This window comes from Engystomops pustulosus, chromosome 10, assembly GCF_040894005.1.
Source record: "Engystomops pustulosus chromosome 10, aEngPut4.maternal, whole genome shotgun sequence".
NCBI lineage: Eukaryota > Metazoa > Chordata > Amphibia > Anura > Leptodactylidae > Engystomops > Engystomops pustulosus.
In genome coordinates, this window is record NC_092420.1 from 94826732 (window position 1) to 94852404 (window position 25673).

The window sequence follows — 25673 nt, forward strand, 5'->3', positions numbered from 1 at the left end:
GTGTGTACATACATGACATTACTTCTCCTGTACTGATCCTGAGTTACATCCTGTATTATACCCCAGCTCTGCACTCACTATTCTGCTGGTGGTGCAGTCACTGTGTACATACATGACATTACTTATCCTGTACTGATCCTGAGTTACATCCTGTATTATACTCCAGAGCTGCACTCACTATTCTGCTGCTGGTGCAGTCACTGTGTACATACATGACATTACTTATCCTGTACTGATCCTGAGTTACATCCTGTATTATACTCCAGAGCTGCACTCACTATTCTGCTGCTGGTGCAGTCACTGTGTACATACATGACATTACTTATCCTGTACTGATCCTGACTTACATCCTGTATTACACCCCAGAGCTGCACTCACTATTCTGCTGCTGGTGCAGTCACAGTGTACATACATGACATTACTTATCCTGTACTGATCCTGAGTTACATCCTGTATTATACCCCAGAGCTGTACTCACTATTCTGCTGCTGGTGCAGTCACAGTGTACATACATGACATTACTTATCCTGTACTGATCCTGAGTTACATCCTGTATTATACCCCAGAGCTGCAATCACTATTCTGCTGCTGGTGCAGTCACTGTGTACATACATGACATTACTTATCCTGTACTGATCCTGAGTTACATCCTGTATTATACCCCAGAGCTGCAATCACTATTCTGCTGCTGGTGCAGTCACTGTGTACATACATGACATTACTTATCCTGTACTGATCCTGAGTTACATCCTGTATTATACCCCAGAGCTGCACTCACTATTCTGCTGCTGGTGCAGTCACTGTGTACATACATGACATTACTTATCCTGTACTGATCCTGAGTTACATCCTGTATTATACCCCAGAGCTGCACTCACTATTCTGCTGCTGGTGCAGTCACTGTGTACATACATGACATTACTTATCCTGTACTGATCCTGAGTTACATCCTGTATTATACCCCAGAGCTGCACTCACTATTCTGCTGCTGGTGCAGTCACTGTGTACATACATGACATTACTTATCCTGTACTGATCCTGAGTTACATCCTGTATTATACCCCAGAGCTGCACTCACTATTCTGCTGCTGGTGCAGTCACTGTGTACATACATGACATTACTTATCCTGTACTGATCCTGAGTTACATCCTGTATTATACCCCAGAGCTGCACTCACTATTCTGCTGCTGGTGCAGTCACTGTGTACATACATGACATTACTTATCCTGTACTGATCCTGAGTTACATCCTGTATTATACCCCAGAGCTGCACTCACTATTCTGCTGCTGGTGCAGTCACTGTGTACATACATGACATTACTTATCCTGTACTGATCCTGAGTTACATCCTGTATTATACCCCAGAGCTGCACTCACTATTCTGCTGCTGGTGCAGTCACTGTGTACATACATGACATTACTTATCCTGTACTGATCCTGAGTTACATCCTGTATTATACCCCAGAGCTGCACTCACTATTCTGCTGCTGGTGCAGTCACTGTGTACATACATGACATTACTTATCCTGTACTGATCCTGAGTTACATCCTGTATTATACCCCAGAGCTGCACTCACTATTCTGCTGCTGGTGCAGTCACTGTGTACATACATGACATTACTTATCCTGTACTGATCCTGAGTTACATCCTGTATTATACCCCAGAGCTGCACTCACTATTCTGCTGCTGGTGCGGTCACTGTGTACATACATGACATTACTTATCCTGTACTGATCCTGCGTTACATCCTGTATTATACTCCAGAGCTGCACTCACTATTCTGCTGCTGGTGCAGTCACTGTGTACATACATGACATTACTTATCCTGTACTGATCCTGAGTTACATCCTGTATTATACCCCAGAGCTGCACTCACTATTCTGCTGCTGGTGCAGTCACTGTGTACATACATGACATTACTTATCCTGTACTGATCCTGAGTTACCTCCTGTATTATACTCCAGAGCTGCACTCACTATACTGCAGGTGGAGTAGCTGTGTCCAAATCTGCAATTCCACCTATGACCAGCAGCAGCACTTGTTTTGTGTCACACACCCCCATGAGAAGGCTTCGGTACTGGAGGGGCCCTCTGTTCGCTGTATATGTCACTGGAGCCAAATATAAGTGTATGACATTAAAACTAAGCATTACTTTGTTATTACGCTACTCTCCTGTCCCTATGATAACACTTCCTGTCTGTATCCTAGCCATCAATTATAATCTATCAGCGGCAATTGACAATGATCTGAGCTGGTCGTGAACACTGTTGTGTAGACAGGAAGTGTTGTCATGGGAAAAATAAATGTCAAGTATCGTTTTGGAAAACACAATATATGAATCGTACATGAAAATAATTTATAAAGTTATGAAACAACTGACCTCAATACCAAAAAATATGAACATGCCCTGAAGGTCGGATCCTGTCAATGTCCCATCAATCCTCCTCCTCAGAAGACGAGTAGCAGCCTAACCCCAGGAGCCCTCCTGCAGGCTGATGATCAGTCCTGTCCTCCATGCTCTTCCCTGCAGCACTTCTCTCCTGATCTGGCTGTTTAGAAAGGAGAATATCCTTCAGTTTATTGGCAGTGTCGCCCCCTGTGTTATAGGAGGACCTCTGCCAGACGTGGCGGGGGTGGGACTTCTCAGTACTGAAATGAAGAGGGGAATCTTGGCCTTCATGATAGAGGCTGCGGGGTTCCGGCGTGGATGGTTCCTGCTCCCTGGTCCTTGAGAGACCCTCCTCTTCCTCTGGGTTACTGGGCTCGTTATTCAGGTCATCAGACAGGATGGGTGTGGACAGCGGCACATCACGAGGGTGGGCACCTGACAACAAAACCAAAGGTCACCTGCAGGTAATAGGAATCTGTCCTGTCAGCCCTTAAAGGGGAGGTGTCACGTTTAGGGGATAATATGCTGGGGTATGATTAGGGAAGATATGTAATTTTGAGACAGCCCCTTTAAGCATCTAGAAAAGCTGTGTGACAACTGCTCTAGGAGCTGTAGATGTGGCCACAGGTTGTCACTCAGTTTTCTTCATCCTGAAGGGGGTGTTCACACGTTCAGTTTTTCAGATGTGGGTGTGGATCACAATGGGTGAGAAAGTATCACTTTTATTCACTCCGCATTGGACATTGAAAACTGCATCAGAAAAACTGAACGCACCCCGAGTGTCACCTGTAGGGCCCCGTGTCTTGGCTCACCTGTATTGACCCACGCCGGCACCTTGCCCTCAGCCGTCCTCTTCCTGGTGTACCCCCGCGGCTTCCAGGGGTGCTCCTTGCAGGAAGGGTCCAGCCGCCGCACCTTCCACAGATAACTCTGATATTCCTTCTTCAGGGATTCGATTTTCTCCTGGAATTCTTCAATCTTTCTATCAGAATAGTGAGTGAGCTGAGACTGCTGCAGGGAGAGGGGGAAGATCTGTCAGTACATCGAGGACGGGCTGCTGTGGGGGGAGGGATACCCCAGGCCACACCTCCTGGTGGGATGCCCCAGACAATGCTTATCCCCTGCATCTACCAGGAAATCCCCATTAAAGACCAATTGGTGTAAAGAAAATCCAAAATATCAGATGTTCTTGGATACCATACTCAGAGTGATGAACTTATGGGCAAAATTTAAATAGGGTGTATGTGAGGGGTGACTGACCTCCAGGTAATACTCCATCTCCCTCTTGATGCTGGGGATCCATCTCCGGACCTCGGCCGCGCTGTGAAGAGCGGACTGTACAAAATATATGATGAGAACAGGAACAAGTGCACGTCCACACCCCTCCCCCGACCCGACTGCACTCACCAGGCGAGGCCGCTCCCCGGACACATCTCTCACACGTCCCTCTGCAGAGAATGAACCAAGACATGAGGGAAAGGATCACCTCCTCGACCCCCCACAAGGGGTCATGATATCAGGGGTCTCCTCCTCCCTCCGGGGGTCATGATATCAGGGGTCTCCTCCTCCCTCCGGGGGTCATGATATCAGGGGTCTCCTCCTCCCTCCGGGGGTCATGATATCAGGGGTCTCCTCCTCCCTCCGGGGGTCATGATATCAGGGGTCTCCTCCTCCCTCCGGGGGTCATGATATCAGGGGTCTCCTCCTCCCTCCGGGGGTCATGATATCAGGGGTCTCCTCCTCCCTCCGGGGGTCATGATATCAGGGGTCTCCTCCTCCCTACGGGGGTCATGATATCAGGGGTCTCCTCCTCCCTCCGGGGGTCATGATATCAGGGGTCTCCTCCTCCCTACGGGGGTCATGATATCAGGGGTCTCCTCCTCCCTACGGGGGTCATGATATCAGGGGTCAACTCCTCTCCTCCCCCCAGGTCATGATATCAGGGGTCTCCTCCTCCCTCCGGGGGTCATGATATCAGGGGTCTCCTCCTCCCTCCGGGGGTCATGATATCAGGGGTCTCCTCCTCCCTCCGGGGGTCATGATATCAGGGGTCAACTCCTCTCCTCCCCCCAGGTCATGATATCAGGGGTCTCCTCCTCCCTCCGGGGGTCATGATATCAGGGGTCTCCTCCTCCCTACGGGGGTCATGATATCAGGGGTCACCTCCTCTCCTCCCCCCAGGTCATGATATCAGGGGTCACCTCCTCTCCTCCCTCCGGGGGTCATGATATCAGGGGTCTCCTCCTCCCTCCGGGGGTCATGATATCAGGGGTCTCCTCCTCCCTACGGGGGTCATGATATCAGGGGTCACCTCCTCTCCTCCCCCCAGGTCATGATATCAGGGGTCACCTCCTCTCCTCCCTCCGGGGGTCATGATATCAGGGGTCTCCTCCTCCCTCCGGGGGTCATGATATCAGGGGTCTCCTCCTCCCTCTAGGGGTCATGATATCAGGGGTCTCCTCCTCCCTCTAGGGGTCATGATATCAGGGGTCACCTCCTCTCCTCCCCCCAGGTCATGATATCAGGGGTCACCTCCTCTCCTCCCTCCGGGGGTCATGATATCAGGGGTCTCCTCCTCCCTCCGGGGGTCATAATATAAGGGGTCACCTCCTCTCCTCCCAGGTGCAGGACCGCTCTTACCTTTCCGTTCCTTCTGCAGCCACAGTCGGTTCAGTCTTCCCAGCTGCTTCTCTTCATTCCTCGCCATGTTTACTCTAACTTCCGGTCGGCTGACAGGATCCTCACGTGACGAAAGAGGGGCGGAGAAACCGTTGCCCTGACTACAGCAAGCGACTCTATTAAGCAAGCCAATCAGCAGCGAAAGGCGGGGACAACAGTAACATAAAGGCGGGGTTAAGTGTGAAACGCCGGGAAAGCGTGGAGGTCACCTGATGACATGCAGCCAATCCACAACCAGATGCGTCTCCCCAGGGTAACTATCCTCTAATCCCCTCCTATACAGGGTAACTATCCTCTAATCCCCTCCTATACAGGGTAACTATCCTCTAATCCCCTCCTATACAGGGTAACTATCCTCTAGTCTCCTCTTATACAGGGTAACTATCCTCTAGTCTCCTCTTATACAGGGTAACTATCCTCTAGTCTCCTCTTATACAGGGTAACTATCCTCTAGTCTCCTCTTATACAGGGTAACTATCCTCTAGTCTCCTCTTATACAGGGTAACTATCCTCTAATCCCCTCATCTACAGGGTAACTATCCTCTAATCCCCCCATATACAGGGTAACTATCCTCTAACCCCCCCCCCCCCCCCCGTATACAGGGTAACTATCCTCTAATCCCCTCCTATACAGGGTAACTATCCTCTAATCCCCTCCTATACAGGGTAACTATCCTCTAATCCCCTCCTATACAGGGTAACTATCCTCTAATCCCCCCCCCGTATACAGGGTAACTATCCTCTAACCCCCCCCCCCGTATACAGGGTAACTATCCTCTAATCCCCTCCTATACAGGGTAACTATCCTCTAATCCCCTCCTATACAGGGTAACTATCCTCTAATCCCCTCCTATACAGGGTAACTATCCTCTAATCCCCTCCTATACAGGGTAACTATCCTCTAATCCCCTCATGTACAGGGTAACTATCCTCTAATCCCCTCATGTACAGGGTAACTATCCTCTAATCCCCTCATGTACAGGGTAACTATCCTCTAATCCCCTCATGTACAGGGTAACTATCCTCTAATCCCCTCATGTACAGGGTAACTATCCTCTAATCCCCTCATGTACAGGGTAACTATCCTCATCCCCTCATCCCCTATCCTCTAATCCCCTCGTGTACAGGGTAACTATCCCCTAATCCCCTCGTGTACAGGGGGACTATCCCCTAATATACCCTCGTGTACAGGGGGAACTATCCCCTAATATACCCTCGTGTACAGGGGGAACTATCCCCTAATATACCCTCGTGTACAGGGGGAACTATCCCCTAATATACCCTCGTGTACAGGGGGACTATCCCCTAATATACCCTCGTGTACAGGGGGACTATCCCCTAATATACCCTCGTGTACAGGGGGAACTATCCCCTAATATACCCTCGTGTACAGGGGGACTATCCCCTAATATACCCTCGTGTACAGGGGGACTATCCCCTAATATACCCTCGTGTACAGGGGGACTATCCCCTAATATACCCTCGTGTACAGGGGGACTATCCTCTAATCATCTCAGATACTGAGCCAATAATTATGAATGAACATTATGAAGCTTTCAATGACAAATAATTGATTCCCTGAGATTGTATGAATATAACTTTATTATAACAGGAAATATAACAATCCACAAGTATAATAATTGCTGCATCCTCTACCCTGACATAAGAGGCAATGATCTGATTACGTGTAATTCCACCTCTCACCTGCAGGTGGCACTGCTGTCATTAGAGTAAGTGGAGCCTGGTAATGACATATGAATAGCTGCATCGCCCTCTGCTGGTCACTGCCGGTACTGATCACTCCCTGAGAAGATGCAGATTGTGAGGGATTTGGTGACTTGGGGGCAGAAGATTTTTTTTTTTTTAATGAAACCGGGACCAGTGCACATTGTACGTCAGTGCAGCCGCCTCCCTCCAACATGAAAAGGCTGATAACAGAAAGCAATAGATCCCACACAAGATGCATAATAACACTTTCCTGTTCTGCATGAGGTTAGAGATGAGGTCTCTGGCTGGGACACATTGTGATGTCACCCAGCTTTTCCAGGTACAGATATAATGAAGAAATAGCCAAAATCTGAAACAAAGTTACATATTTACTGCGAAAGTTTCAATATTTAGGGCCATTTCTTGTTAAGTGATGACATATCTAGGGGCGGACGACCCCTGGGACCCTAAGAATGTACGGACCCCAGTGCTGATCCATAGGTGCAGGAAGCAGCAGTTACCCCTCATTTATATGGTGAGATGTGCTGCAGAGTACCTGGAGGGGGGCGCCTATGCTGGAATAACATTGCAGCCCCTTCATTTTTAGGATCCAGTCGCACAGTCTAGTAATATTGATATAAAGATAACAATGAAGCCTGCGCCCCCTGGTTCTTGTGATGCCCCAGAAAGGCGTGAACCTGCACCGTTCTATGTAAGAAAGCTCCGTGGTGGGCGGAGCTCTGCAGAGCATTGCATCAACACATACAAAGACCTGAACAGTGGTAATGAGGGGCACAGATAGCTGCTTGGACCCCCTGCTGTACAATAAGGGAGCCATAGTCCCTATACTTAAAAATTAGGGATTTACAGAAAACTGTATTTCTAGTTTTGCCACAAAAGACCACGGACTAAGTGTATGCAGGGGGGGGGGGGGTGACCACTGGGACCTCCAGTTTTCATGAGAGTTGTCCACATGTAAGTGCAGGAACATGCCCAATCTGTGCTCCATTTACTACTATGACACTGAGGGCTGCTATCGCCCGTAAAAAGTGAATGGAGTCCACTCATGGGTGAGTGCGCCCCAGATTCACACTGTATGGGGAATTTACTGGACTTTTACTCCCAAGATTTCTAAGGGGGGAAGCAGCCGGACCCCCAGTGATCAAACCCTTATCCACTAGTCCGTGTGTTCTGAGTTTCAACCCCTTTATCTGTTGCTTGTTGAAAAATCCTACAACTCTCTAATAGACTTTGTGTTCCTATTCTGAACTATTTTCAAAACCTCTGCTTGCTTTCAGGGAATGAGAGCCATCATCTGAACAGGGTTTAGTATTCAGTGTACAGTCACAAGCAGCTTTATCTTCTGCCGTGAGTTTGTTACAATGTAGCAGTGCAGCATTTTAGTCTGGATTCCAGGCTGTTTATGCCCCAGAGGATTGTCTAGTCTGGATACAACTGTAACAAAGCCTCAGTTGTGAGAAGTATTAGGTCTTTGCAGGCTTGTAGATAATGTCATTCTGTAAGATCCCATTAAGTCCGACTTATCTCCCTCATTTACATCTATTTAATTATCAGCATTTTCTTCTTCAGGAGTGTCGCCACCTGCTGGTGACTGTCGGTGGTGCCCGCTTCTGCCACCTGTAGCGGGGTCTTCTTCAGACTGTTGGTGGCCTGTAAGTTGGCTTTTTGCCCCTGGGTCCAGCCCACCAGGGTCTGCACAGAGCTGAGGTGTCCGGATCTACAAGCGCAGTGCAGGGGGGTGTCGCGGTTATTGTCCAGGGGGTCTATGGCCGCCCCGTTGGTGAGGAGCAGCTGGATGATGTCGCTGTGTCCATGCTCAGCTGCCAGGTGCAGGGGCGTCTTCCTCCAGACGTTTTTATCTTCCAGGTTTTTATTTTTCCCAGCTTTCAGCAAAGCTTTAACAATATCCGTGTTGCCGGAGATGGCAGCATAGTGGATGGGGGTGCAGCCGTCCATGTCTTTGGCACCGTACCTGGCCTGGCTACTGAGCAGGGCCGCCACCACCTCTGAGCTCCCGCCTGCCGCTGCCAGGTGGAGCGCCATCTTCTTATCCTTATCCGAGACGTTGGGGTCTGCTTTGTTATTGAGGAGCAGCTGCACCAGCGCCAGGCCGCCTCCTTCTGCCGCCATATGTAGCGCCGTCCTGGCGTGCTTGTCCTTGGCATTCACGTTGGCTTTGTGCTCTATTAGATTGCGAGCAACATCGACATTGTTCCTCTGACTGGCAAGATGCAAAGGAGTCAGCGATTCTTTGGTGGCGGCATTCACATTGGCACCAGCGGCAAGTAATAAGTCGCTAAGTTCTGGTCTATTATGGTATGCCGCCACGTGGAGAGGAGTCTGCTCCCCTGGACCTGTGATATTAGCATTGATCCCCTTCTGGAGTAGCAGATTCATGGTGGAAACATCTCCAGCCTGCACAGCCAGATGCAGAGCTGTGTTCAGATTTGGCGTACGATCGTCCATGCGCGCCCCCTTCTCTATGAGCGCCTGTGCCGCCTCTGACTTACCCAGCTCTGCCGCCAGGAGTAGAGGCGTATACTGGATGTCATTCCGTGCGTTCACATCCGTCCCTTTATCAATCAAGGCCTTGATTATTCCGAAAAGATTCAGCTTGACGGCTTTGAACATGGCGGACACCATGGTGTCGGGGGAGAGGCCCTTGGAATACTGCAGGAGGAGGCCGAAGATGTATTCGTTATTGGTATTGAAAGCCACGTCTATGATGCTGGAGTCTATACTAGCGCCAGCCTCCAGTAAGACTTTGACCGTGGCTTCATGCCCGCCGGACACCGCGTGGTATAAGGCCGTGTGCTTCTTCTCATCCAAACTGTCCACATTAGCTCCGTTCTTCAGGAGAAGCTCAACCAGATGACTGTTGTCCTTGGAAGCCTCCTGGTGCAAAAAGTTGGACCGATTTTTGTAGCGTTTGCCTTCTTCCTGTAGGAAGAGCTTTACCAGTTGGTGGTGATGGTTCTGAGCTGCTAGGTGTAGAGGAGATTGAGAGTCATTGTCCAGGGAGTAGATGTTGGCCCCTGCTCGGAGCAGGACCCTTGCAGCCTCCAGGTGGCCGTTCTCAGCAGCTCGGTGCAGCGGCGTCCTCCGTTTCTTATCCTTGGCATCTACTTTGACACCTTTGGAAAGCAAGAATTCGATGACGGGGACATGTCCATTGGAAGCAGTGACGTGTAACAGAGTTTCTCCAGAAGAATTTACAGCATTCACATCAGAACCTTTGAGAATGGACTCCAACAAGGAGAGGTCGCCCTTCATGACGGCATCAAAGACCCCAACAGATGACTGCTGGACCACCTTCTGTCTCGGAGTCTCCGGTTGAGGACTCTTCTTCTCCTTGACTTGGACACTTGGCTTTTGAGTCTCTTTTTTAACTTTCTGGGGCAAATTCTCCTTCCGTGAGATTTTCTCTGGGGGTTCAGTGATGGGAGCTTGGTTATCCTCCTTATCCCTCTCTGATAGATACCCCACTAGCTGCCTTCTCCCGTCTCCCACTGAGTCATTGACTTGGTTGACATAACTTTTGATGCCGTTGTATAAGTTGGGCTCTATCTGCTTGAGACAGGGGTAGAAGAAGAGGCGACATGCCCTCTCACCTTTAGACATCAAGATGTCCAGCAGTCGCGAGTTCTTCTCCATCCTCGTCCGGTAGTAGGACATCACCATCTTCTTGTCTGTAGAGAAGATCCCGTGGTTTACAAGAAGGTTGATGAGATCTTCCGGGTTTTTGATGCCTTCGATAAGTTCATCTTTCTTGGACTTTAGCACATCTACAGCGTAAGGGTTTGTGAACTGCCCCTGGGAGGTAATAGGTGGGAAGAGCAGAGAACTTGCAGCACTCATCCTTTCGAGGTTGGGCTCCTAGGACCTCAGATGTTGGTTATGGAGCCGGAGACACCATCATGGTAGATCCCAGCTACTTGTAAGAAGCAGCAGAGCCTCAGCAATCATATCACACACACGGCCCCGGAGTCTTTTTGTTGGACAGATCACCTTTTGTTTGTGCTCGCTAGGAAGTAAAAGCCGTCTGTCCTGAAGAACAAACAAGTCAATAATAGCTTAGCGACTGTTGCTGCGAGCGCGACAACTCAACGAGCCGGTAATCTGTGTACAGAAGTGACGGGGATTAGAGGCCATTCTGAAATATATGGGAACCCAAGAGGGTCAGGTGACAGAGCAAAGATCTATGTAATGGAACCCACCACAGAAACGACAAAAACTTACAGCAAAAACTTTCCAAAAAGTTTTCAAGAGTTTTCTTTATGAGCAGCAGGAAATACTAGAACTATAATCGGACGCTCAGCTCTTTCCTCAAGGTAGCGAAGGACCCAGGATATATTCAATGGAGAGGAGTGCAGTACTCCAGCACGGCCACTACACAGCATATGGCGCTGTCTGCTTCCAACTCCATACATTATGTGGAATAAGCAGGAGGGGCACAAGGGGCCAGGGCAATTTCAATATGATATGGATGGTAGGTTTATCACTGTCCTAATCCTAGTCCTAATCCATGTGAAGGAAATCCATAACGATAAACCAGGGACATTATTCATAGATCCAGGGACCTTGTCTGTAATTATCTTCTTTTTGTTATCCACTGCCTTTTTCCTTCTCAAATCAACTTTTATAATTATGCTAATGAGCCAAAAGGACTCAGGGGTGTTACTAGAGCCCCTCAATACTGCAGCTTTACAGGTTGTTACACTGTGCAGGAACACTCTCCTCCCCCCCCCCCCCCTTCCACTGTGTGAGATTACAACAGGAAGGGGGAGCGGGGGAAGTACCTTCCATAACCTGAGCAATCACATTGAGGAAAAAGTAGAGATCTTCAAAGCCAGCAAAGAGAGCGGAGTATAATGTACAATGTGATTGGCTCTGGACCTCAGTACTGCCTCCTGCTGGAGGAGTAACACATTTTTGTATTTTACCCTATAATCCTATAACATTCCTATTCCACCCGCCACCCATTGATCAACTGATTTTCCCAACCAAAGGGGAAAGAATTCTCAGTAAAATGATGTAATTATTCTATAGAGACCTAAGTATCTCCATGGTTACAGACTACAAACAAACCTTGCGTAGTCTGATCCTGCAGCCACACGTTACTGCTTTCCTACAGTGTTTGCTAAGGGAAGACATTGGTCTGCATGGGAGCTGGAAACACAAAACTGTAGATTTTTGTATTTGATGAGGAATATTGTTTTCTTTTAACTATTGGAGGAGTGAAAATATTGGTGTCATCTACGCACCCAGTAGCACAATTCACTGAGAGTGATTGGTGCCAACTCCTATCAGAGGGTGCAGTGCAGAAGGTACAAGTTTGAGGGTGATTTCATACCAGGGGCCCCTAAAACATTACTGATTGCCACATCTGCAGTGTTTAGTGGCCACCACTAGATGGCAGTGCTGCACCATCCACCAGGACCTCGCACTGTGCAGGGCTAATAACAAGAGCTGCAGCTGCTAGAAACGTGCAGGGTGCGGCCCCAGAGAGAACAGCGCTGTATATTATTATTACCCACAACCCAGGAGTAATGGAGCCAGGAATTCTCTTCTCCTTCACAAAATCAAACCACAAAGAATCCATTTCAATTACTTATTTATCTATTATCTGTGTATCTTTTACAAATCATCTAAGTATGGTATAACTATCTACTTCACCAGCCGAATAGTGAGTGCAGCTCTGGTGTATAATACAGGATGTAACTCAGGACCAGTACAGGATAAGTAATGTCATGTATGTACACAGTGACTGCACCAGCAGCAGAATAGTGAGTGCAGCTCTGGAGTATAATACAGGATGTAACTCAGGATCAGTACAGGATAAGTAATGTCATGTATGTACACAGTGACTGCACCAGCAGCAGAATAGTGAGTGCAGCTGTGCAGTATAATACAGGATGTAACTCAGGATCAGTACAGGATAAGTAATGTCATGTATGTACACAGTGACTGCACCAGCAGCAGAATAGTGAGTGCAGCTCTGGAGTATAATACAGGATGTAACTCAGGATCAGTACAGGATAAGTAATGCCATGTATGTACACAGTGACTGCACCAGCAGCAGAATAGTGAGTGCAGCTCTGGGGTATAATACAGGATGTAACTCAGGATCAGTACAGGATAAGTAATGTCATGTATGTACACAGTGACTGCACCAGCAGCAGAATAGTGAGTGCAGCTCTGGAGTATAATACAGGATGTAACTCAGGATCAGTACAGGATAAGTAATGTCATGTATGTACAGTGACTGCACCAGCAGCAGAATAGTGAGTGCAGCTCTGGAGTATAATACAGGATGTAACTCAGGATCAGTACAGGATAAGTAATGTCATGTATGTACACAGTGACTGCACCAGCAGCAGAATAGTGAGTGCAGCTCTGGGGTATAATACAGGCTGTGGATCAGTGTTATAGTGCAGGCTTCTCTCAGTGTTTGCTGTTGGTGCTCAGGCCCCGGCACTCGCTGATCGTAGTACAGATAAGTCAGTGGTTTGCACCTCGGTTCCTGGGATGTCTTGTAGAGTTCTGAGTATCTCCGGACACATAAGTGGTAACCACAGATACATAGAGACATTAGAGTAATGGGGGGGTGGGGTGGAAAACTAGAAAGCCACATAGCGCTGGGGGAGACGGAGAGGCAGCAAGTGACAGATAGATGAGGCGTCTTCTCACGTCCTCTCTCAGAATGTGAACAGATTGGGGGTCATTTACTAAGGGCCCGATTCGCGTTTTCCCGACGTGTTACCCGAATATTTCCGATTTGCGCCGATTTCCCCTGAATTGCCCCGGGATTTTGGCGCACGCGATCGGATTGTGGCGCATCGGCGCTGGCATGCACGCGATGGAAATCGGGGGTCGTGGCCGAACGAAAACCCGACGGATTCGGATAAACCGCCGCATTTAAGACAAAAAATGTGTCGCGAAAATTACACTTACCTTCACCAGGAATAGGCCGGTGAATTTCAGGGCATTCCAGCGCGCCTCCGGGGAACTTCAGCGCAGCAGCGCCACCTGGTGGACGTCGGAGGAACTACCTTAGTGAATCCCGGCCGGACCCGAATCCACCGCAGAGAACGCGCCGCTGGATCGCGAACGGACCGGGTAAGTAAATCTGCCCCATTGTATCTATTATTCTCTGTTATCAGTCACTCTGGCCATGCAGTTGTTCTATAGGATGGAGGACTGTCCAGAAAACCCTCTTCTCCCAGTATTCGGTTCTGGTTTGTGTCCCTTTAAGGCTGCCATAGACTTACTGTCCACTCCCCAATGTAGTAACTTCTTAAAGGGGCCTCGCTCCTGAGAGCGCACATCTCTGATCAGCAGGAGTGTTCCTGGCTCCATGTGGAACAAGATAAAAGACACAAAAAAAGAAAGGGAGGCCTCCGCTGCCAGATCCTTAATGCCAAATTAGTAACTTGGACTCGAGATCAAAGAGGAAACACGAAGCCAATATTATGTATATACTGGAGCGGGTGAGGGATGGGGGAGACTGAAACTGTGCTGATCAGTATTTACCCATGTGTCTCCTGAAACCACGAGAGAGAGAGATATGAGATAGATATGAGATAGATAGTAATGAGATAGATAGATAGATAAGAGATAGGGAGAGAGATAGATAGGAGATAGATATGAGATAGATAGATGGATAGATAGATAGGAGATAGATATGAGATAGATAGGAGATAGATATTACATAGATGGATATGAGATGTCCTGTCCCCTGCAGATATGAAACCTGCCGAAATGTTTGCAATGTTTCTTTCCTCCTCTGTTTCCTCATGACTTCACCGGAGAGTTTCCAGGTTGTCACAAATGCCTGTGGTGTTTGTTACAGTGTAGCAGTGGAGCTTCAGGTCTGACTGCACTGAGGTTACATATGTAGAGGTCACAGGTAGTGAGGTCACACAGAGATGTCGCGCACAGTGAGGTCACACAGGTAGGGAGGTCACAGACATCGAGAGCTCACACATACAGTTAGGTCACAGACGCAGTTAGGTCACTGCTGGAGTTCACCTTCTTCTTCCCGGTGCTTTTAAGTGCATTGTCTTCCGACACCATTCTAAATGTGAAATCCCGCGCTTAGTCCGGATCAGTCGGGTTGTCCGATGGCCACGCCCCCCGATTTGTGTTGTGTGCAAGCCGGCACCGATGTGCCAAAACCCGATCGCATGCGACACAATCCCCGGCGCGATGCAGTGCAAAACGGAAATCTTCGGGAAACCTGACGAAAATGCGCTCCATGGACCCTTAGTAAATGAGCCCCATTGTGAGGTCACACAGAGCGGGGTCACAGACACCTAGTGAGGTCACAGACAGGTCACACATAGGGAGGTCACACATGGAGAGGTCATTGCTCCTCTGTAGTGCGTGGTTAGATGTGGAGATGCTGCGCTGTTGCTGTGTACATAACATTGTATCTTCTCTCTGCAGCGTCTCAGGACATATATATAATATAAGGGACTTCCCTTTTAGCTGCCGCGATTTCTCAACATCCTGAATCCTGCCATAAAGGTTGAGGCCTTCATCCAGAGAGAAGATGTCTGCATCTATGTATGTGCAATAGAGATGACCAACCTATGAGAGAAGCAAGAGGTGCGAGGCCTGGGGCAGGAGGCACAGGAGGCACCAGGCACATACTCCTACAGCCCGCATCCAGGAATTATCCATTGATAGGGAACCTGTCAGCAGGTGACCATACACACTGCAGCCAGTCTTATGTATTATCCCTGGAGAGATTTGTATAGCACCTTTGCACATGTTGTTAGTAGCAGCAGGACAGTGAAATATGGGCTTATAGCCGAGGATTGCAGCTTCTGCAATAGCAATAGAGGAGAAGGATGTCCTCACACTGCTGTGCTCTGTTCTCTTTGCATTGAGCTGCTCCACAGCCCCCTCTCAACCCTGAGAAAAAGCTGCAGCAGAGTCCAGTCATTCTGAGCAGAGGCAAGAGGCTGGGGATCAGTTACATGCTAAGAGCACAGCAGTGTGAGGACTCCCTGCTCTGCCCCCTGGCACAGCGCTCCATTCTGTCCATTAGTTTTGTAAGGGTTTGAGTGTCTGAGCCCTCCCTTGACATGTGAAACGTTCTGTGAAAATGACAGTGACAAGGGAGTTGTGGCATTAACAGCGCCACCCTTGTCTGCAGTCTGTGTGTGGTACTGCAAGTAAATCCTTTCTATTATAATTTATCTTTGCAACATGTGACAACCACTAGTAATATTTACTACAGGGTTTGTGTCTGCCCCCTCCCCCCCCCCCCTCCCCCATAACCAGAATGTGGGTGTCCAACTGTGATCTATATTGTTTGTCAGAAAACCCAAGTAACAGCTGACAACATATTGGGCTTGTATGTAGTGAGAATTTTTGTTGTGCCGTGTGATGCATTGCCCCCTCGCTGCTTGTCATTGTCACCGGGAGGTCCGGCGCTCACTATCTGCTTATTACTGAAGTATTCCGGGAAATTATTTTAATCTCTTGGCAGGAGGAGAATTCCCTGTTGGAAGTAAACAACTTGACGGCGCACTCTGGAGGCATCAGGCGGCATTACATCCGCTCATCCACAACAACTGCCCCGGAGAAGGTTCTGTGAGTCTTGTAGGAGGATCTGACTATTACAGAACTTTATATAAAAGCAAAACGGGGAACGTTTCTACGAATTGACAAATAGGAGGCAGAAATGATGTGGTGGAGGTCAGTCTAATGTGTGCAGATGAGTAACAGGGGATGAAGGTTTGGGTGCGGAGCAGGCAGAGGGGTGCGTATTTGTATCCAGGGAGAGGGCTGCGGGTGAGTCTTGGGATGAGGGGCAGGAGAGGGGTGCAGATTTGTCCCAGGTGGTGAGAGACAGGGAGAAGGGTGCGGTTGAGTCCTGGGGGTGATGGGCAGGGAGCGGGGTGCAGAGGAGCCCCAGGGGGTGAGGGGTAGGCATACAGTGTGCAGATGAAGCCCAGGGGGTGAAGGTTTGGGAGAGGGGTGTGGATTTGTATTCAAGGAGAGGGCTGCAGATGAGACTTGGGATGAGGGGCAGGGAGAGGGGTGTGGATGAGTCATGGGTAAAAGGGACCAGAAGAGGGGTGCATGTGAGTCCTGGGGTTGATGGGTAGGGAGTGGGGTGCAGAGCAGCCCCAGGGGGTGAGGGGCAGGCATACGGTGTGCAGATGAATCCCAGGGGGTGAAGGTTTGGGAGAGGACTGCGGAGGAGTCCCAGGGGGTACGGGACAGGGAGAGGAGTGTGGATTTGTATTCAAGGAGAGGGCTGCGGATGAGTCCTGGGATGAGGGGCAGGAGAGGGGTGCAGATATGTCTGAGGTGCGGGGGAGTCCTGGGGCTGAGGGGCAGGGAGAGGGGTGCAGATATGTCTGAGGTGCGGGGGAGTCCTGGGGCTGAGGGGCAGGGAGAGGGGTGCAGATATGTCTGAGGTGCGGGGGAGTCCTGGGGCTGAGGGGCAGGGAGAGGGGTGCAGATATGTCTGAGGTGCGGGGGAGTCCTGGGGCTGAGGGGCAGGGAGAGGGGTGCAGATATGTCTGAGGTGCGGGGGAGTCCTGGGGCTGAGGGGCAGGGAGAGGGGTGCAGATATGTCTGAGGTGCGGGGGAGTCCTGGGGCTGAGGGGCAGGGAGAGGGGTGCAGATATGTCTGAGGTGCGGGGGAGTCCTGGGGCTGAGGGGCAGGGAGAGGGGTGCAGATATGTCTGAGGTGCGGGGGAGTCCTGGGGCTGAGGGGCAGGATATGGATATGGATATGGATATGGATATGGACCCTTGGATCCTGGGACATGTACCTAAAGGGTCACCGCGATAAGAAGGAGGGGGCATCACATGAGCTGCTTCCTCCATTGGCCGTATAGCAATTATATAGGTTTTGATTGAAGTAACAAGACCCCATAAATAATTGGGCCTCTGCCCCCCTGGCAGGGAGAGGGGTGCAGATATGTCTGAGGTGCGGGTGAGTCCTGGGGCTGAGGGGCAGGGAGAGGGGTGCAGATATGTCTGAGGTGCGGGGGAGTCCTGGGGCTGAGGGGCATGGAGAGGGGTGCAGATATGTCTGAGGTGCGGGGGAGTCCTGGGGCTGAGGGGCAGGGAGAGGGGTGCAGATATGTCTGAGGTGCGGGGGAGTCCTGGGGCTGAGGGGCAGGGAGAGGGGTGCAGATATGTCTGAGGTGCGGGTGAGTCCTGGGGCTGAGGGGCAGGGAGAGGGGTGCAGATATGTCTGAGGTGCGGGGGAGTCCTGGGGCTGAGGGGCAGGGAGAGGGGTGCAGATATGTCTGAGGTGCGGGGGAGTCCTGGGGCTGAGGGGCAGGGAGAGGGGTGCAGATATGTCTGAGGTGCGGGGGAGTCCTGGGGCTGAGGGGCAGGGAGAGGGGTGCAGATATGTCTGAGGTGCGGGGGAGTCCTGGGGCTGAGGGGCAGGGAGAGGGGTGCAGATATGTCTGAGGTGCGGGTGAGTCCTGGGGCTGAGGGGCAGGGAGAGGGGTGCAGATATGTCTGAGGTGCGGGGGAGTCCTGGGGCTGAGGGGCAGGGAGAGGGGTGCAGATATGTCTGAGGTGCGGGGGAGTCCTGGGGCTGAGGGGCAGGGAGAGGGGTGCAGATATGTCTGAGGTGCGGGGGAGTCCTGGGGCTGAGGGGCAGGGAGAGGGGTGCAGATATGTCTGAGGTGCGGGGGAGTCCTGGGGCTGAGGGGCAGGGAGAGGGGTGCAGATATGTCTGAGGTGCGGGGGAGTCCTGGGGCTGAGGGGCAGGGAGAGGGGTGCAGATATGTCTGAGGTGCGGGGGAGTCCTGGGGCTGAGGGGCAGGGAGAGGGGTGCAGATATGTCTGAGGTGCGGGTGAGTCCTGGGGCTGAGGGGCATGGAGAGGGGTGCAGATATGTCTGAGGTGCGGGGGAGTCCTGGGGCTGAGGGGCAGGGAGAGGGGTGCAGATATGTCTGAGGTGCGGGTGAGTCCTGGGGCTGAGGGGCAGGGAGAGGGGTGCAGATATGTCTGAGGTGCGGGGGAGTCCTGGGGCTGAGGGGCAGGGAGAGGGGTGCAGATATGTCTGAGGTGCGGGGGAGTCCTGGGGCTGAGGGGCAGGGAGAGGGGTGCAGATATGTCTGAGGTGCGGGGGAGTCCTGGGGCTGAGGGGCAGGGAGAGGGGTGCAGATATGTCTGAGGTGCGGGGGAGTCCTGGGGCTGAGGGGCAGGGAGAGGGGTGCAGATATGTCTGAGGTGCGGGGGAGTCCTGGGGTTGAGGGGCAGGGAGAGGGGTGCAGATATATCTGAGGTGCGGGGGAGTCCTGGGGTTGAGGGGCAGGGAGAGGGGTGCTGATTAACAGCCGTTCTTGTTTTCAATACTGACAACAGGGGTGAAAGGGTTAATTTAAAAGGGATAAATACAATATAGATGTTATCTGAGACTGGTCACCCAAAAAAAGGGCCCCATACCCCTGGATATGGACCCTTGGATCCTGGGACATGTACGTAAAGGGTCACCGCGATAAGATTCCAGCATGGAAGGAGAGCTCGGCACATGAGCTGCTTCCTCCATTGGCCGTATAGCAATTATATAGGTTTTGATTGAAGTAACAAGACCCCATAAATAATTGGGCCACAGCCCCCCTGGCCTTCCCCTTCACCAGTCCACACCAGTCCCTGATTACATGTGCAATGACGGCATCACCCGGACATGATGGAGTCTGCAGTGTAGTCAGAAAATACAAGGGAAATAATTCCGAGGAAGTGGGGAACTTCTCCTGGAATATTCTACATTCCCTCCCCACACTATGCAATCTATAGATTACAGCAGAAAGATAACTATGATCCGGAATCCTGAACATCTCCACTATCCCTGACATTCCAGAACCTGGAGGAAGGACCATTTCCTGTGAAAACTTCCTGTGATTCACATATAAAGTGTCCGAACCACAAGCATCAAGTAACTGATATCAAAACAAGACACAAGGATCAGGACATGTCACATCTACTGCCCTGCACCCATAGTATACTACACCCAGGGAGCAAGAAGGCAGTATTATAGTAGATCATGTACATAGGGGGCAGTATTATAGTAGTTATATTCCTGTACATAGGGGGCAGTATTATAGTAGTTATATTCCTGTACATAGGGGGCAGTATTATAGTAGTTATATTCTTGTACATAGGGGGCAGTATTATAGTAGTTATATTCTTGTACATAGGGGGCAGTATTATAGTAGTTATATTCTTGTACATAGGGGCAGTATTATAGTAGTTATATTCCTGTACATAGGGGGCAGTATTATAGTAGTTATATTCCTGTACATAGGGGGCAGTATTATAGTAGTTATATTCCTGTACATAGGGGGCAGTATTATAGTAGTTATATTCCTGTACATAGGGGGCAGTATTATAGTAGTTATATTCTTGTACATAGGGGGCAGTATTATAGTAGTTATATTCTTGTACATAGGGGGCAGTATTATAGTATTTATATTCCTGTACATAGGGGGCAGTATTATAGTAGTTATATTCCTGTACATAGGAGGCAGTATTATAGTAGTTATATTCTTGTACATAGGGGGCAGTATTATAGTAGTTATATTCCTGTACCTAGAGGGCAGTATTATAGTAGTTATATTCTTGTACATAGAGGGCAGTATTATAGTAGTTATATTCCTGTACGTAGGGGGCAGTATTATAGTAGTTATATTCCTGTACATAGGGGGCAGTATTATAGTAGTTATATTCCTGTACATAGGAGGCAGTATTATAGTAGTTATATACTTGTACATAGGGGGCAGTATTATAGTAGTTATATTCTTGTACATAGGGGGCAGTATTATAGTAGTTATATTCTTGTACATAGGGGGCAGTATTATAGTAGTTATATTCTTGTACATAGGGGGCAGTATTATAGTAGTTATATACTTGTACATAGGGGGCAGTATTATAGTAGTTATATTCCTGTACACAGGGGGCAGTATTATATTAGTTATATTCTTGTACATAGGCGGCAGTATTATAGTAGTTATATTCTTGTACATAGGGAGCAGTATTATAGTAGTTATATTCCTGTACATAGGGGGCAGTATTATAGTAGTTATATTCCTGTACATAGGGGGCAGTATTATAGTAGTTATATTCTTGTACATAGTTGGCAGTATTATAGTAGTTATATTCTTGTACATAGTTGGCAGTATTATAGTAGTTATATTCTTGTACATAGTTGGCAGTATTATAGTAGATATATTCTTGTACATAGGGGGCAGTATTATAGTAGTTATATTCCTGTACATAGGGGGCAGTATTATAGTAGTTATATTCCTGTACATAGGGGGCAGTATTATAGTAGTTATATTCTTGTACATAGGGGCAGTATTATAGTAGTTATATTCTTGTACATAGAGGGCAGTATTATAGTAGTTATATTCTTGTACATAGGGGCAGTATTATAGTAGTTATATTCTTGTACATAGAGGGCAGTATTATAGTAGTTATATTCTTGTACATAGGGGGCAGTATTATAGTAGTTATATTCCTGTACATAGGGGGCAGTATTATAGTAGTTATATTCTTGTACATAGTTGGCAGTATTATAGTAGTTATATTCTTGTACATAGTTGGCAGTATTATAGTAGTTATATTCTTGTACATAGTTGGCAGTATTATAGTAGATATATTCTTGTACATAGGGGGCAGTATTATAGTAGTTATATTCCTGTACATAGGGGGCAGTATTATAGTAGTTATATTCTTGTACATAGGGGCAGTATTATAGTAGTTATATTCTTGTACATAGAGGGCAGTATTATAGTAGTTATATTCTTGTACATAGTTGGCAGTATTATAGTAGTTATATTCTTGTACATAGTTGGCAGTATTATAGTAGTTATATTCTTGTACATAGTTGGCAGTATTATAGTAGTTATATTCTTGTACATAGTTGGCAGTATTATAGTAGTTATATTCTTGTACATAGTTGGCAGTATTATAGTAGATATATTCTTGTACATAGGGGGCAGTATTATAGTAGTTATATTCCTGTACATAGGGGGCAGTATTATAGTAGTTATATTCCTGTACATAGGGGGCAGTATTATAGTAGTTATATTCTTGTACATAGGGGCAGTATTATAGTAGTTATATTCTTGTACATAGAGGGCAGTATTATAGTAGTTATATTCCTGTACATAGGGGGCGGTGTTATAGTAGTTATATTCTTGTACATAGGGGCAGTATTATAGTAGTTATATTCTTGTACATAGGGGGCAGTATTATAGTAGTTATATTCTTGTACATAGGGGGCAGTATTTTATTGTGACTGTAGGGCACTTGGGTGGTTGCATTGTGACTGTAGGGGTTTCTTGGAGTGTCAGGAGTTGGTCTTTCTGGTTGGAGCGCTGTCTCACCAAATATTGTGACAATTAGCTGCAATGTGATTATCTCCGTAGCCCCGGCACTTTATTATTACCACAATGGGTTCTCCATCTGTCATTACTGGCTGTATGGGCACAATGGACGCTCTGTGCCCCCTATGTAACAGCAATGCACCTGTTTAAGGGCTTGTGAGAACCTATTGTGCTCCCGTCAGGGAAGGAGTGGGGGGGGGGGAGACTTTCCTTTAGCAGAAGTGAAAACTTGCAGGTTTTACTAGAAATGTTTGTGGAAGGTTCTGTGGATGGCGCAGACGTCTCGTGAATGTTCCGCGCAGATGGTGAATGTGCTCCTTTCTGATTAGTTACGTTCCGTTGTTTATATAGAGGGACGCGTGTGCTATGCTAATACGCCTTGTCAACGCGGCCCGTAATAAAGGGGGCTCAGTCACCCAGGACTCCGCAGCAGACGGCGCAAAGTGACTAGAAGGGAAATCACGTATAGTCTGGCCACAGTGAGGGCGGCGCACCTGGGGTCCTGCACACACATTCCTCCATCCTCTTTACAATGAACCCAAAGCTGTGGAGTCTATGAAATCCTTCCCTTATGTGGATAGGATAATAATGACCTGGTATACACATATAGCAGACCCGATGATGACCTCTGACCTGGTTGGTTTGAAGCAATTCTGAAACATCGCGTTTTTCAGGTGGGTTACGTGAATTTTTCAGTTTTTCACCGATTTTCCCTGTATTGCCCCGGGATTTTGGCGCACACGATCAGATTGTGGCGCATCGGCGCAGGCATGCATGCGACGGAAATGGGGGGGCGTGGCCATACGAAAACCCGACGGATTCGGAGAAACCGCTGCATTTAAAAAAAAAAAAAAAATTTCGCTGGACATGCGCTTACCTGCACTCGGCCCGGCTTGGTGAACTCCAGTGCATTCCGAGGAACTTCAGCGCAGCAGCGACACCTGGTGGACGTCGGAGGAACTGCCTTAGTGAATCCCGGCAGAACCCGAATCCTCCACACAGAACGCGCCGCTGGATCGCGAATGGACCGGGTAAGTAAATCTGCCCCATTGTATATGTCACTCTGTTGGTTTTTATCCCGTGACCTCTATACAAGGTTCTAGACTTCACTGGACCATGGTCACTGGTTCTCTCGGAATAATCCCAGTGCCGGAGGGGGGATCCTGCATAGCGTTATACTGTATTGGCATCCAGAGGAGAATAGCAGGAAGCACGTGGGAGGATGTGGGTCAGAATCTCACTTATTGTCAAAACTGGTCTTAGGTAATTGACTACACTCCCCCCCCCCCCCCCCCTTCCAATGTGTGACCTATAATCCTGGAATATAAATCCATCATTCACAGTACTGCCGCTATTAATAATATACACATGGTTATGATTACATATCTCTCCTGGGATAATAACTAACACTTCCTGCAGAGAGAACAGAGCACAGCAGTGTTAGGGCACACCGCATGAAGGGAAGAGGAGCTGGGCGCGGATACAGAAAACACAGAGTAACAACAAACATTCACAATAACCGCTTTCTCACAGTAGGCACAGAGGACACTCCCCCAGTGCACTTGGAGAAGCTATAATCCTGGAATATAAATCCATATATCACAGTCCTGCTGCTACTAACAACATACACAAAGGTCTGATTACACATCTCTCCAGCGGCAATACCTAACAGTGACCGCACAGACCACAGCAGTGTGAGGACACCTCCCCCTGTGCACTTGGAGAAGCTACAGTCATAATAAATAAAATTAATCCATATATCACAGTCCTGCTGCTACTAACAACATACACAAAGGTCTGATTACACATCTCCCCAGGGACAATACATAACACTGGCTGTAATCTGTATGGTCACTCCTGCTGACAGTTTCCCCTTTGCCTCTTCCATTATTCGCCCTTCTCCCTGTAGTTTATAGCGCGGTGACCAGTGATTTTGCGCGGTGTTTACCTTCTCCCTGCGCAGGAAGTGACTTTGTTTAATAAACAGGTTTAATACTTGTGTATATGGAGCGCGGGATCCTCACATGACCCCCGTCGGATGACAGTTATGGGGCTGGTGTGGCCGGGGATGAGTTGTTGTAGGTGTCCACATCCTGTGTATTATCCGTGTGTACGGGATCCTCTCCCCTTATCTCCTGCTGTGTCCTCCTTGGCAGAAGGATCTGACTCCCTGCTTGTAATTGATGTAGTTTCCAGATCCATCTCTTGCTGACAGGTTCCTCTGCGCTCACTCATGGAGGGTCCGTAAGGAAGAATTGTACAGGAGGAGGAGATCTATGGAGTTCAGGATTTTGGTGCCTGAGCTCCAGCAATGGAAGTTGTTTTTTTTTATGTAGTGGCCGACACTTATGTGGATACAGTATCTACACAACCGCTCAATAGTTTGGGGTCACCCACACAATTTAGTGTTTTCCATGAAAACTCAGACTTTTTTATTTTTCAAATGAGTTTTTTTTTTTTATTTGGAATAAAATAATAATAGTTTTCTCCTTCATACTTTTCTTCCATCACAGAATGCTCATTTGCTGCAATTCCTTTGGCCTCTATTGGTTACTTTGCTGGGGCAATCTGGAGACATCCCCCCCCCCTGCTTCCGGAAGCCCCTCCCACAAGTTGGATCGGCTTGATGGGCTCTAATTGCGGAAAATGTGGTGAAGCTGCTCCCACAACAGCTCAATGGGGTGAGATCTGGTGACCGGGCGACACCTCTATTACAGATAGATACCAGCCAAATAGTTTCTTCCCTGAATAGTTCTGTAGAGTTTGGAGCTTTGGGTCATTGTCCTGTTGTAGGATGAAATTGTCTCCAATCGCGCGCTTTCCACAGGGTATGGCCTGGCGCTGTACAATGGACTGATAGCCTTCCTTATTCATAATCCCATGTACAAATCTCACCCTTTACCCCAGACCATCACATGACCCACAGACCATCACATGACCTCTGCCATCACATGACCCCAGACCATCACATGACCTCCACCATGTGACAAATGGCGTCCGGCGTCTTCCAGCATCTTCGTAGTTGTTCTTCTCACAAATGTTCTTCTGTCTGATCCAAACACCTCAAACTTAGATTCTTCTGTCCAGAACACTTTTTACAATCTTCCTTTTTTGCCCATATCTTTTCCTTTAATTATTCCTTTTGTTTTATGTAGCCAACCTTGATGGTGCATCTACATGGGTGGCGTGGCATGCGAATGGTAACTTACGCCCAGTGTTTTGCATGAACACAACGTAAGGGGGGGGTCCACAGGCTTTATGGAGACCCAATTGGTGTCTCTTCCGTATTCACAAAGTCCATTACAACAAAATAATATATTATAGTTGCGGAACTCAATGGTGATTTTGCATAAGGATCTGTCTTAGCTATTGCCACCCCTTAGCGCCTCATCTGTACCTTCTACTCCTTTAGGTCTGACTATACTAAAACTAGTCCAGTTTAAAAAAGTGCAAAACCAGAGCAGACATTTTATTCTTCTCCTGGGGATGTAATTCAGT

General features: G+C 48.5%; 3 protein-coding genes across 5 annotated transcripts in view; 1 reads left to right on the forward strand and 2 right to left on the reverse strand.

The window, feature by feature from the left end:
* Positions 1-2341: 2341 nt before the first annotated feature.
* LOC140104088 (uncharacterized) lies at positions 2342-5183 on the reverse strand. The gene is made up of 5 exons (XM_072127446.1): positions 5032-5183; positions 3799-3839; positions 3652-3726; positions 3204-3402; positions 2342-2826 (listed from the first exon to the last, which is right to left on the reverse strand). The coding sequence occupies exons 1-5, from the start codon at positions 5096-5098 to the stop codon at positions 2438-2440; spliced, it is 771 nt and encodes a 256-aa protein (XP_071983547.1). The 5' UTR covers positions 5099-5183; the 3' UTR covers positions 2342-2437.
* A 1471-nt stretch (positions 5184-6654) lies between these two features.
* Positions 6655-10860, reverse strand: LOC140104087 (CARD- and ANK-domain containing inflammasome adapter protein-like). The gene has a single exon (XM_072127445.1). The coding sequence runs from the start codon at positions 10654-10656 to the stop codon at positions 8338-8340; it is 2319 nt and encodes a 772-aa protein (XP_071983546.1). The 5' UTR covers positions 10657-10860; the 3' UTR covers positions 6655-8337.
* A 5435-nt stretch (positions 10861-16295) lies between these two features.
* The window catches only part of FGGY (FGGY carbohydrate kinase domain containing), a 356370-nt gene continuing 346992 nt past the window's right edge, over positions 16296-25673 (forward strand). The window contains exon 1 of one of the 3 annotated variants that reach the window (XM_072126729.1): positions 16296-16506. The gene's annotated coding sequence lies outside the window, so the exon portion shown is untranslated. The remainder of the gene's footprint in view (positions 16507-25673) is intronic. The other 2 variants (XR_011850140.1, XM_072126726.1) reach the window with 2 other exon arrangements.